This window comes from Rhinolophus ferrumequinum, chromosome 22 (assembly GCF_004115265.2).
Source record: "Rhinolophus ferrumequinum isolate MPI-CBG mRhiFer1 chromosome 22, mRhiFer1_v1.p, whole genome shotgun sequence".
Lineage (NCBI taxonomy): Eukaryota > Metazoa > Chordata > Mammalia > Chiroptera > Rhinolophidae > Rhinolophus > Rhinolophus ferrumequinum.
In genome coordinates, this window is record NC_046305.1 from 9,554,056 (window position 1) to 9,567,359 (window position 13,304).

The 13,304-nt window shown below is 51.1% G+C and overlaps 1 protein-coding gene across 4 annotated transcripts in view; it reads right to left on the reverse strand.

The window, feature by feature from the left end:
* Positions 1 to 13,304, reverse strand: part of TNR (tenascin R) — a 369,034-nt gene that overhangs the window by 32,045 nt on the left and 323,685 nt on the right. For all 4 annotated transcript variants that reach the window (XM_033092050.1, XM_033092051.1, XM_033092048.1 and 1 more), the window contains one exon: positions 10,238 to 10,423. In XM_033092050.1, the coding sequence (XP_032947941.1) occupies positions 10,238 to 10,423 (186 nt within the window). The remainder of the gene's footprint in view (positions 1 to 10,237; positions 10,424 to 13,304) is intronic.

A 13,304-nucleotide genomic window follows, 5' to 3' on the forward strand; every position in this document is an offset into this window, starting at 1 on the left:
TACATCCCTTGGCTGTGGCTGTAATCCATCTTCAGAGCCAGCAGCACAGCGTGTTCAGATCTGTTTTTCCCTCTGACCTCTGCTTCCGTCATCACATCTTCTCCTCTGACTCTGATCTCCCTGCACCCCTCTTGTAGGGAAGCTTGTGATGACATTGGGCCCACCGGGATAGTCCAGGCTACTGTCCCCATCTCAAGAGGCTTAACTTAATCACACCCACACATTCCTTTTCGTCATGTAAGATGACATAGTCACAGGAGCCAGGGACTAGAGTGTGGACTCTTCGGGGGGCCATTATGGTAGCATCAAACTAGTACCACACTCACCCTTCTTGCTTAGGACTGGGATTGCAGCAAAATGCAGCAAGAGCAAACCATCACCCACGGGGTCCCTGAGACCCAGCCTGAGGCCTTCTAGCAGGTTCTCTGAGAGGCCCTGTGTGGGCTGCCAGAGCCGTCGCTGATGATCACGCTCTTCTGCGCTGACAGAACATTTGTTTTTTTCACAACACCTGCGTGTTTGACCCTCACCACAACCTTGTGAGGACGAGGAGTCTTTTCCCGTCTGCATTGGTTTCCTGGGGCTGCCGTGACAAATGACCACAAACTGGGTGGCTTCAAACAACAGAAATGTGTTCTCTCTCAGTTCTGGGGTCTAGAGAGCCCAAATCGAGGGGCTGGCAGGGCCACGCTCTTTCCAAAGTCTCTAAGGGGAGAATCCTTCCCAGCCTCTTCCTGGCTGTGGTGGCTCCCGGCAGTTCTTGGCGATCCTTGGCTTGTGGCTGAGTCACCCGGTCTCTGCGTCTGTTGTCCCAGGGTGTCTTTGTCAGCTCAGGCTGCTCTAACAACTACTGTAGACTGGGGGGCTGAAACAACAAACATTTATTTCTCACAGTTCTGGAGATGGAGAAGTCCAAGATCAGTGCACCAGCAGAGTGGACGTCAGGTGAGACCCCACTTCCTGGTTCATCGAGGGCAGTCTTCTCAGTGTGCTCTCACATGGCAGAAAGAAGGAGGGAGCTCTGTGGAGCTTCTTTTGTAAGGATACTCATTCCATTCGTGAGGGCTCCATCCTCATGACCTAATCACTTCCCAAAGGTCCCATCTCCTGACGTATGAGAATTATAAAACATGAATTTTGGGGGGGGGGGCACGTTTAGTCCATAACACATGACACATTTAGTCCATACACGTGTGTCTCTATCTTCTCTTCTTATAAAGGCACTGGTTACACTGGATTTAGGGCCCATCCTAACTCATGACCTCATCTTAATTCGATTTCATCTGTAAAGACCCTACTTCCAAAGAAGGTCACCTTCACAGGTTCCAGGTGGACATGAATTTGGGGGGATGGCATGGGATGGGCACTATTCAAACCAGGGCATCACCTTTTTAGTAAAAAAAACTAAGGCAAAGAGTAAGTCTGTGAGCAGCTGTTGATGACTCAGGGGTCAGGGCTTTGAGGAGGACTGAAACGCCCCGCCCCCCATTTCAACCTCTCCCCAGAGTAGCTGTGACTGCCACAAGATCCCCAAGGTATCAGGAATAACCTTGAGAGAAAATGCACGGAGCAACCTTCCCTTCACAAACGTCTTGGTTTAATGGAGTGCTGCAGGGTAGCCCAAGGGATCTACACACCTTCCCAGGATGACTTCCACGCAGCCTAAGCAATAAATCCGCCCAGGCTTGAGGATGGCGGGACCTAGCAGGCCTTCCTGACCAGGCTCCCTTGCAGGAATGCATTAGAATCAGCCCTCTTTTTTCTTTCTCAAATCAGCTCCACCCATTTCCTTAACCCTTAGCTCTTTCTTCCTTCAAAGTGCCGACGCCAGTGGAGGTCAACTTTGAAGGCTGACAGACTTTGAGACCTGCCATCCTTATACGAATATTCAGGCTCTGCCACGTTTTACCCGTTTAACTGGGATTTCTTAACTTCCTTGAGCGTCCATTTCTGCAGCAGGGGACGAATAATTGTATCTGTCTCAGAGGGTCATTGTGAGGATTCAGTGGAGCAACGTGTGTGAAGTACAGCGCCTGGCTCATGGAGATAGGAGCCAATATCATTATAACCTCGTTAGAGAACTGTTCCAGGATTTTGAGTCCTGGTGTAGTGTGTTCCCTCAGGCAGATACAGGCCGGGCCTCGGCACACCTGCTGTCGCTTTGCTGAGGCTTAGCCTGTTGGCTCCAATAAAACCAGTGATTCGGGGAGTCCAGCTGTCAGTCAGGAGCTGGCCCCTGGCTGGGCCAAGGACCCGTCACTAGATTGATGGGGTGATTGCAATGGCCCCAGGTCTGTTCAAAACACACATTTATCTTCGTCAGTATGTTTGGCGAGTCCCAGGTACATCCTTGGTTGGAGAAATTAGATTACCTTTGGGACATGAACTACTTTTCCCAGGCAGCTGATCGAGACCTTCAATTGCCTATAATGAAGTAGAAATTCTCCGACGTAGACGAAGGGGGACAGATCAAGGGAGTAAGACAGAAATTATATGTTGCCAAGCGGATCTAACATGTAGTGTTTTCTCCGAGATTCTTATTGATGAAGCTTAAATGATATGTTCCGTAATTGACAAGGGAGGCAGCTCCTTCCAGAAGAACCGGTGCAGAATTTAAAGAGCCCCCTTCCCAGGCCTTCTGTCTGGGGAGTGGGGGAGGAGGACCTGCTCCATAGGTTCCTGCCTGCTGCTTCCCTTTGATTCTTCAGCGGTTTTTCTTCCTGTGCTACAAGTGAATTGTTGCTCTTTGCCAGCAAGTAAAATACAGTTCTGCTGGAGAAGAAAATGTGTGTCTGAAGCATATCCAGGGCACTGACCTATCAGCACTCGTAGGACTCCACGGGATTTCCCACGTTTTGAGTTCCCATTGCTCTCTCTCTCTCTCTCTCTCTCTCTCTCTCTCAGTGCTCCCTTTATCTTTCCATCCAACTCCTGCAAGTGGTAGCATAGAAATGGCTCCGATCCCTTTCTTAGCAATGGCTCAGAAAACGCATCCCGTTGGAAACCACCAGTCTCCATCCCTTCCGGACCCTCCTTTGTTCAGCTGGCAGGGTTCAGCTGTGCTCATCTCCTTCACTGCACACCCATTCTCTTCTGAGCGCCCGACACATACAGTGCACTGACTCAGCAGACGTTCCTGACAGGCTCCTTTGTGCCAGGCACAAGGCTGTGTCCTGGGGACACCAGGGTGAGCTGAATGGACATCGACCTTGTCCTCCATGTGATTAAAAAAAAATCTGAACTCAAGAAGGAAATTAATTATTTATTGAGCAGCTATACTATGTCAAGCACCGACATGCATGCAATAGGTAATGTGGAAAGTGCTGAAGAAGAAAGGCAGGGAAGGAAGGAGGGATAAAAATCAAAGGAGAATTTGTGAGGCTCTGATGGCCAGGAGTAATATTATTCACTACAGTTTCTTAGAGAATCTACATGTCATGCCGTTGAGTTCCTCTGCAGCTCTGCTGGGAGGGCACCCTGATGAGAAAACAGAGGCACACAGAGGTCCATTCCATGACCAAGGTCACGAAGCTCATATACGATAAAACGGTTTGGAGCCCAAGTCCCTTGTTCTTTCTGACACATCACGGCATGGCTCGTGTCCCTAAGAGTCTTCCAGGCTACATGAGGGGAGTGGAGTAAGCAAATTGGAACTGGAGATTGGTTCAGCGCTACACCAAGGGCTGCTAAGAAAATCATTTTGGTGGGGGGAGGTGTGAGACCAGCATGAACTGAAGTAGCTAGAGAAGGCTTTCTAGAAAAGGGACTTGGGTTGAACCTTGGAAGCTAGCCTAGATTAGGAAAGGTAGAGGGAAGGAGCTGTGGAATTCTCCGGTGGTCAGGATGGGGCGTGGTGAGCAGCAAGAGATGAATTAGGGCTAGAGGCAACAGGAACTAGTACATCCTCACCTGCACTGCAAGGACCATGGGCGATCAAGGAAGAAGGACTCACGCCCCCTGTTTAGGAGACCTAGCCTTCACGTTTCCTGCTGCTAGCTGGGACGTAGTGGGGAGGAGGACGCCCCAGAAATGGAGATTGCTGTCTCTTGCCAGCAAAAACCGGAGTAAGACACCTGGGCCCTGCAGGCTTAGGTTGGGTTCAGGTGAACATGTAGGAATATGGCTCCTTTTCATCGCTAAAGCCCTGGGCTCATCTGTCAAGTTCTGTGAAGCTCAAGTTTACCAAACTAGGGTGAGGGATTTCGTGGGCTCTAATGCATCTGAAGGACACGTGCTTTCAAAGGGAGGGGCCCACCGAGGACCCTGTTCCCAAAGAGTTTGCAGTCAACCTCTCAGTTTTTAGAACAATTATGTTATTATATTGTTATTGTTAGTTTTCATGGCGGTGTCCTCACTAGACTCTTAGGTCTTTGGGTGAAGGGATTTGATTTTTTTATATATATATATTTTAATTCAGTAAGTCGCATAGTGAAAACAAAAATGATGCCGAAAAGCAGCATGAGCAGGGTGGCGGTGGTGGGGAGTGTTGGGAAGATATGGGTTTCGAAGAATCAGGGCACGTTTGGGTGTGGAAAGGGCATGGCAGGCAGAGGGAATAACACATGCAGAGACAGGTCTGGTCAAATAATTCATGAAAACCAGGAACCTGATGCAGGACCCCTCATGGGGAAATTTCCAGCTGTGGAATTTAGGTACCAGAGGTTTCATAGATGGGGTGCTATTTGGAGACAGGGGATCTTCTGGAAGCCCCTGAAATCACACCAGATGGGCAACAATCCACTTTTTAATATAATGGAGGGCTAAGCTCCTAGGGTCTCCATGCTCATCCCCCGGGGTAATGACAGACGCTTCTCCAGGGTTCCCTGAATGAGTCAGGCTTTGGACGTCATCTCCCTGCCTTTTGAGTGTAGATGGTGTTTAAGCTGCAAGAGAAGCAGCCAATTCCACGTCGACGTTAAGGAAGGGCCTGGCCCCATACGTCTATATTTTAAAAGACATAATACGAAGGAACTCTTAGATGCAATTCCCTTGTTGCCAGGGACGTTAATGAGAAACATGGCTTTCCAACCCCTGTTCTACAGCAGTGTCTGTCTCTGCAAATTCCCACCTGGCTCTTCTCCGGGTTCCCTAGGCCCAGCCCTTTAACAGACGTAAGGGGACAGACACCCGTAGGTGCGAGCTCTGGAGAAGGAGGAGCGTGAGGCCTCTGCCCTTTCTCTCTTCTGCTTGGGTCTCTGCAGCCCACACTCCACCCTCCGGTGGCGCCTTCTTCAGACGGTGCCTTCCCAAAGTGACCACTGGGGGTCACTGTGACTTCGCCCAGAGGAGGCTGAGCACAGTCTGGCCTGGCCCCGGGCCCACTGCCCGACTCCTTCTCCCCAGAAGGGCCTGCGGGGCGTTAAGGTCTGGCACTTGGTTTAGTGTTCGCGCCCTGGCCCGTCAGAGGGTGCAGACAGGGTGAAGTCAACATCGAGTGCATTGGTCAGCGCTGATTTGCCAGCTGGACTTCTCCAGGAGGCTTGGATTTCTTCATGGAAAAGCCTCCTGTGGACAAGTGCATCTCCCACCTTTGCACCTCGAGGAGACCACCTTTTCACCACTAGATCCCCATTTGAGCCCCCAGGAGACTATGTCCCCAGCAACCAGAGGCCTTGAAAGTGGCGACTGGTACACCAGACACCGGATGCTTGTAGACGCAGCCTTGGGTCGGGGTGGGGCTGGGAGGGGTGTGGCTGGCTGTGGGTCTTTGTTTTCTTGCCTCCTACGTTATACTCAGATATCTTGGGGAGTCTTCGAGCCCCGTGGATGTTTTTTCTGATTAGCATCCCATTGACTGGAGAGCCAGGTAGTCACCATGCAGAGGCAGCTGGTTGGGCAGTGCCGTCAGGAGGGATGCAGGTAGGTGCCCGTGGGGTGGGCTATGGATATGCTGGACGGGCCCTGGAGGGCTGGGTTAGAGCCCCGTGCTCACAGGACATATGGACCAGCTCCCTTTGCCTACTTCCTGGTCATGGGGTCCTCAAGTGTGGGCTCCTGTTCATGATGGAGGACCAGACAAGAGTATATAGACTCCGACAAAACACTGCAGCCACAGGCCTTTCAATGCCAGGTGAGGGGAGTCGGCTCAGGCAGAGGCCAGAGCAGAGTTTAGAGTTTACACTTGTCCCGGGCAGTGCTTTTTGACCAAATTCCAGTCAAACAATGAGAATCTCCTTCCTTCCTTCCTCCCTCCCTTCCTTTCTTCTCTCTCTCTCTCTCCCTCCCTCCTTAGGGATTTTCTATATGGTTTATCGCTTTGTATTGCTACCCAGAAAACAGTGGTGGCACGAGTCCCTGGTGAGTGCTGCCAGTTTTAACCTGGAGGCCCCTTGATGAGCCTGCGAAGTATATTATATTTGGAAACCCCTTTGGGACGCCAGGTACGGCACACAGGCCAAGCACACATCATCTGGGCGGAGAGGCTGAGCCTAAAAAAAAGACGTATCATTAAGGGCCCAGGAGCCACCAGAGCAGAGAGAAAACACACCATTGCAGACACTGAGTCTGTTGTTCAGAAACAAACTCATGCTCCAGAGGGAGTTTGCTAGAGAGAAAAATGAAAAAGAAATGTTTGGTATGTTGTGCTCCAGCCTGGCCTCGGGGATCAAAAGGGTGAGGTCTGTGAAGGGGAGATCGGGAGGGGGAGCATGCTGCAACCCTCTGCCTGACTCAGGGACCTGGAGAGTCAGGGACGCCTGGGGTCCACAGCAAGGGGGGAAATGTGGGCAGCAGAGACAAGGGCTTCTGCAGGGAAGGACAAATGCAGATGCCAGAGGACTTGAAGGGTTTGAGGTCAGTGGTGAGAATAAAGGGGTGTGAACTTATACCTGGGAAAGGCCAGGTGGCCACGATCCAGGTCTGAGCTTCGTGGGGGCTAAAAACAATCAAAGGTCAAACGGCTACTGAATGTCACGATGTACCAGTCTCCCTCCTAAGTGCTTCGATAGACAGAGAGAGAGATAGAGAGATTGATGAGACGATCTCATTCGATCCTCACAACAACCCTATGAGGTAGACATGATGTCCCTTAGGCCAGGAAGTTGAAGGAATGTGCCCAGGGACACACTTCTATGAAGCTGGTCTCAAACCCCAGTGGGTAACTTTGGAAGCCATGCTCCCAGGAGGCCTTCTCGCCCACTCATATACACACGGACGACGGGGGTCTTCCAAAACAAGGGGTCTGATTTGGTAGGTCTCGGGGGAGAGGGCTCTAACTTCTTTCGGGGTGATACCTTGCTGCTGGTCCCCACACCCCACTTTGAGAAGCAAGGTTCTGCACTGAACCACACCAGCTACAGGAGGTCGTCCTAAACCATCCGTCCGCTCGCTGATCTCGTCCACCTCCTTCATCGCCATCATTAGCTACACATGGAGTAGTTTGCTGTTAGAAGTGCTGTCTTAGACTCATTAAATATACGCTCTCAGCTCTCATTCAAACCTCGTCATGACACTATGAGGTAAGTGACATCATTCCCATTTTACAGATGATGAAGCAGAGGCTTAAAAAGGTAAAGTCCATTGGTACAAATCACACTGGAAGTGGCCGGTCCTGGATACAGGGTCTAAAGTCCTGGCTCTTAATATGTTCCTCGGAGCAAAGCATTCAAATAAAACTGGGGCGAGAGAGGGGACCTCCTGCTAGGAGCCCCAATGATTTCTTACTAGGGGACGGGGGTGGGGCTGGGGGGAACTGCAGTTTCTGGTCCTACCCACTCTTTCTGGCCAGGGAGGAATAGCTGTAGGTGAGTCTGGAGTCCCCTTCCCAGGGTCTTGGGTTCTAAATGCCAAAAAACAACTTGTTTGGAACCAGACCAAAAAAAAAAAAGGCCTTGGAGACTGACAATCTCTCCCCTGCAGCATTCAAGGTGGGGAGTGAGGGAGAAAACACAACTTTTTAGAGCTGGGGCCAAACTTCTCTGTCATTTTGCCTTTCTTGCTTCACGGTCCTTCCTTCTCTTCCCCCGACGCCACAGCAAGAGAGCCAACAGTCCTTGTAATTTGCATGTCAGCAAGTCCAGACATACTTGATTTCCTTACGCGCCTGTAATCCCTGCTTAAATCACATAAAGGTATTTGGTTTTATAAGTTTCCCCAGCAGTGAGCTCCCCGGGATAATTATGAGTAACAGATATTTATAGTTTAATTTCATCAGCTCAACTCTGGCCACAAAAATCGACCTATCTGAGTCCACTCCTCAGTCATAATTTTTCCTTTCCTTACAAGCCTGCAGCATTGAAGTTCTGACGGTCCCTTTCATTGTACTCCTGTACTAGGAGCGGCCACGGCATGGGAAGCTTTTGACTAGGACTCAGAACTGCATTCCAGTCACAGCCATGCCCCTCGCTAGCTTTGTGAACTTGGGCAAGTTTCCAAGCTCCCTGAGCCTCAGTTTCCTCATCCATGAAATGGGGATGCTGACATCCCTCACGCGGTTGTTATGAAGATGAAATAGGCTGCAACTATGTGGAGGTGCCTGGAATTACACAGATGATCACTGAGGGTAGAATCTTTTGTCCCCTGGTAGTGGGTGACAATGAGTAGGTTCTTCCTACTCATTGACTAGGTTCTTCCCTTTCTCTCTCATGATTTTATGGTGCCTCCATCACCTGCACAGCTAGCCAGCATCCTTGTAAGTTGCTAATTGCCAAGTCAGCCTGCGGCTCCAGGCAGGGATGGGCTGCACTCAGAATCAGATCCCTCCTGCATCATTTCAGGTTTTTTTGGTTTCGCTTAATTTTTGTGAATGTCTCCAGCTCTCCGTAAAGGCCCTTCTGCCAGCTGGTCTGTTCCTGCGATGTCTAATTCACCCCCATTAACCTGCTTGGTCAGCAGATCTTTCCATCTCCTTGCTGTGTTTTCAGGAGTGCATCTGTCTGGAAAAAGCATTTATTATATTTACTTTAACTGGCCTCATTTGGCAAGGCGGCCTGGGATTTCAGTTCAGGAGAAAAACAGCTTTGATTTTACTGCCCTTGTTTACTGTACACAGCCTTTGCTGTATGTCCCTTGTCTGCGAAGATGGCAGACGCTTTTGTAGGAAGCCAAGACACAGCTATACAGAGTGTCCGTCTGCGAGCACCTTGGCAGCCCCAGGTGCATGGTTGCTCTGCACAGGTTCCTTCATCGGAAAACCAGTCATCTACCTTCCAGAGAAGTCCTGCAGGCAGGTCTTCCTGGATGGGTGTGTCGGCAGCCCAGGCAGAGCACTGGATGGGGACAGGGAATGCTCCCCAGCCAAGCATCACGGGGACCTGTGGCATCGTCTCTCCCTGTGACCCCAGCACAGCCTCCTGACCGATCTGTGCCTCTGGCTTTGCCCTCCTCCCATCCCTTCACAGCAGCGCTGCACAACTCTAGTCATTACATCACCTTATTCAAAGTCTCTCACTGATCCCCACTCCCACTCTTTCTCGGATGTATAAGGCCTGAGCAGGCTCTCAGCTTATCACTGACCTCTTGTCGTCTCTGCCCCAGCCAGAGTGAACGCTTGCAGTTTCATCATTCATTCACCCATCATTCATCTGTCCACTCATTGCTTTATTTGAACCTACTAAGTGCTAGATACCGGGAGGCCGGGCGATGATGAGCAACACCAACTATGGTCCAGCTTTCACAGAGCTCTAGGCTGAGGGTGGAGATGGACAACTGAATCATCACACCACAAGTGTGCAGCGGTAACTGGAGGCGTGCTGGGAGGTGAGTGGGAGCCAGGGAGCTAAGGCTGCAGGACAAATGATCTGACCGCCCCTGGGAACCAGGCAGGCTGCCCGAGTAGTGACAAGTCAAGCAAGAGCAGAGAGGGAAGCAAACACAACTAGACGAAGAGGGTGGTGGGAGAGCCTTCGGGCAGTGGGATTCAGATGTGCCAGCCCTGTGGCAGGAGGGCAGGGTGTGTGAGGAACTGAAAGAGACAGGGAGCCCCAGGGGACGTGAGACGGAGGGGAGATAGGGGAAGATTTCAGGGACCCCAGGCAGGGCCGTGTGGGCTGTGCTGAGGGTTGGGATTTCTCCCAAGAGCAACGGCAGCTCTGAAATGTGGGCACAATGGGATGGCATAATCAGAAACCTAAGATAAGAGGTAGCTTAGACCAGGCGATGGTACAGAGCAGGAGACATAGATGGACGTGATGGTACCTGAGAGATTAAATCAATGGCATTTGGCTCTGGTTGGATGTGGGGTGGGTGGGCTGCGGAGAGAGTGGTGAGGGCGTGGCCGCGGGAGCCAGGGCTCACTCACCGCTGAGGGTGGCTCTGGTGGTAGGACCGAAACTCTTGGGGACCAGCAGCTCGTGGTACTGCTCGCCCGCCAGGGTGCTGTACACGACCTTGTAGTCCTGCACTTCTGCTTCACTGTTGTCCCACTCGAGGTCCAGGCTGGATGCTGTGCGGGAACCCACCCGCAGGTTCTTGGGGGCGTCAATCTCTAAAAAGAGTCAGACATCACCAGCGTCACATGGGGTAAGGGGCATTTGTCATGCATCCTGAACGCTGCCAGGTTTTGTGGCGACAGCCCGCACCTCCGGACCCTCTGCCTCACGTGTGAATGACCCCGGGGCTGCCCCTCAGCTTTTGGTCTGCCAGGTTGGCCACGACAGACTCGTGGGCCGTTCGGAGAGTTTGACTTGCGAGTTAGATATCAACACACTTCACGTACATCCCTTGTCCATTCAGAAGTTCCAGGGGTGTTCTAGAAATTAAATATGAGCCAGGTAGCATCGTAAGCTTGCAACTCAGCAAGGAAAAGCTCAGTAGGAGAAAATTAGAGAAGGCGTCCAAGTCAATAAGATGGAGTAAAGTCATATCAGATTTGACCACCAAGCAAAAAGACTGTTGATGGCCAGATTTTGAAGTATAAGCTGTCTTCCCCTGGATTTAGCAGCATAGACCCTGTTAGAAAATCATATAGAGAGAGGATGTGATGTAGTGGAAAGAACGTGGACTTTGGAGTCAGGTGTCAGTTTTGAGCCCCAGTTCTATCACTTGTTGTAAAGGGACAATGGGCAAGTCTTTTCACCTCACTGGGCCTTGATGGCCACACCTGTAAAATGGGCTAGTCATACCGACATTTCAGCTTGTTGTACAGATTGGACAATCCATGCGAAGTGCATGGCATGGTGCCTTGTATAAAAATAGGTGCCCAGCCCTGGGCCGACTTCCTGTTGCCTCCGAAGCTCTTCCTGAGTTCCAAAAACATGTCACTCCCAATGCTTGCTCTCTGGGATTCCAGTAATTCCAATGCAAGGAAGAGACCACCACCACTGCGTTCTCTCCCACAATCCTGGGGGGGAGCTGGTTCTCTCTCCCAGGACTGGTCATCTCCTCAGGCTTATTTTGGTACAAACAACACAGACAACTTGCAGGTAACGAAGCCCTATCATGAAAAACGGCCACTTAAAAAGTTCTAAGTAGGTCTTGTCTTTGAGACTTGGATTGCAGTTTGGAGCGGACCAGCCCTTTGTTCTGAGAAACCCTCTAATAGACAGTTTTAATCTGTAAGCGCCAGGCAAGTGTCCACCAACTGTGCTTGGGGAAGACGAGAATGATGTGACTCAGGCTGCATGTAGCTGCTTCTGCGTGAGAAGGGCTCTGTTCAGTGATGTAAATTGGGTGAATCTTTTAGCAAAGTTATGTCTCTGCAGCTTCTTTTTCTGGGAAATGTTTCCTTCCTCAGTGTGGCTTTAGCATCCAGACACTGTGCATTCTTGGCAGGCTGCGTGTGCTATTTCTCTGGCAGTTGGATGCAGAGGGGAGCTTGACAGGCATGTGGGAGGACTGCCCTGGACTGCACACCCCTAAATCTCATGCAGGCGGAGTGGCTGGGATAAGGGACTGGACCCGGCTTGGGGTGTGGGGCCTGAACGGAACTGGAGTGAATACAAGTTAGAGTGAGGGTGCAGGTTGAGTCTTGTACCGACTTACTGCTCTTCACAACTAAAAATCCCAGATCTTGGAAACTATGGTTTTTGTTTTCTGGTTGTTTTGGTCTTAAGGCCTGTGTCCTGTGAATAGCGGGCGGTGTTTTCTCTGAAGGGACCAGATACTTCTAACGTCAATGACCCCAGAAGAGGTCATTCCTGGAAATGAGTCCCGGGAGGGGAGGGTTTTAGGACTAGAGTGGAATGAAATGGCTTGTTCCCCTGGGCCTTGCAGCCTGACTTCTGGGAGGGGCAGCTGAAGGGCACCCCGTGACATGTCAGCAAGCCTGGGGCAAGGCAAAGACAGCGGACAGCTGGTCCAGCCTGGGGCTGTGGACTCTGGAAATAGCCGTATCTCGTCTCTAAACCATAACGTAGAGCCAGCAGTTCTCCTGCTGAAAACGTGCCTCTTGCTTCCTGCTACAAACTCCTGCAGTGGCCGCAGGCTCTGCATGACCAATCAGGTAAGTCCCGTCTGCTTCTCATACGTCATGCTGGGATACTTCTACCCCTACTCACTGTGTCCCAGCTGTATTGCCGTTTTTTCCTGACTCCTAAAATCCATCAAGCTTATTCCCGCCTCAGGGCCTTTGCACTGGCTGCTACTTTTGCCTGGAATGCTCTTCTTGGATCCTCACGTGGCTTAGGTCATGGTTAAAACTTCCCCTCCTGAGAGAGGCACCTCTGAACGGCTCCTTCTACATCATCCATTTCACTTCTCGGCATAGCACTCCTGATCGACACGACCCCGTGAGTTTTTCTTCTTCTTTGTCCAGCGTCCTCCACTGGGATGGCACTCCCATGAAATGGGATCTTGTCTGTCTTGTTTCTTGGGTAGCCTCAGTGCCTAGGACAGTGCTTGGCACCTAGTAGGTGTTCAGTAAGGACATGTGAAGTGACTCAATAACTAGTGTCAGTTTCTTTCTTAAAGCCATTAGAAAAGTCTTCTTCAATACTTCAGCTGTGGGGCTCTGAAGACGCTTGGGGCCAGTGGTTCAGGGAAACGAACCACTTCGCCAGAGGGCAGCTGGTCTCAGCTGGGGTGACAGGTGCCATCCGGGTGGAACTTGTAAGAGTCCAGAGTCCAGTCACTGCTGGGCAGGACGGGGCACCAACTGCTGTGACTTGGGCCTTTGTCCTAGTTTCCTAGGGCTGCCATGACAAGGTACCAGAGACTGGGTGGCTTAAACCAAAGCAATGAATTGTGTCATGCGGCAGAAGTCTGAGATCAAGGTGTTGGAAGGGTCGCTTCTTTTGGGGGGCTGTGAGGGAGCTTCTGTTCCATGCCTGCCATCGTTGCTGGTAATCGTTGGCGTTCCTTGGCTTGTAGAAGAATTTCCCCAATCCCTCCCCTCGTTTTCACATGGTGTTCTTCCTGTGTGCGTCTCC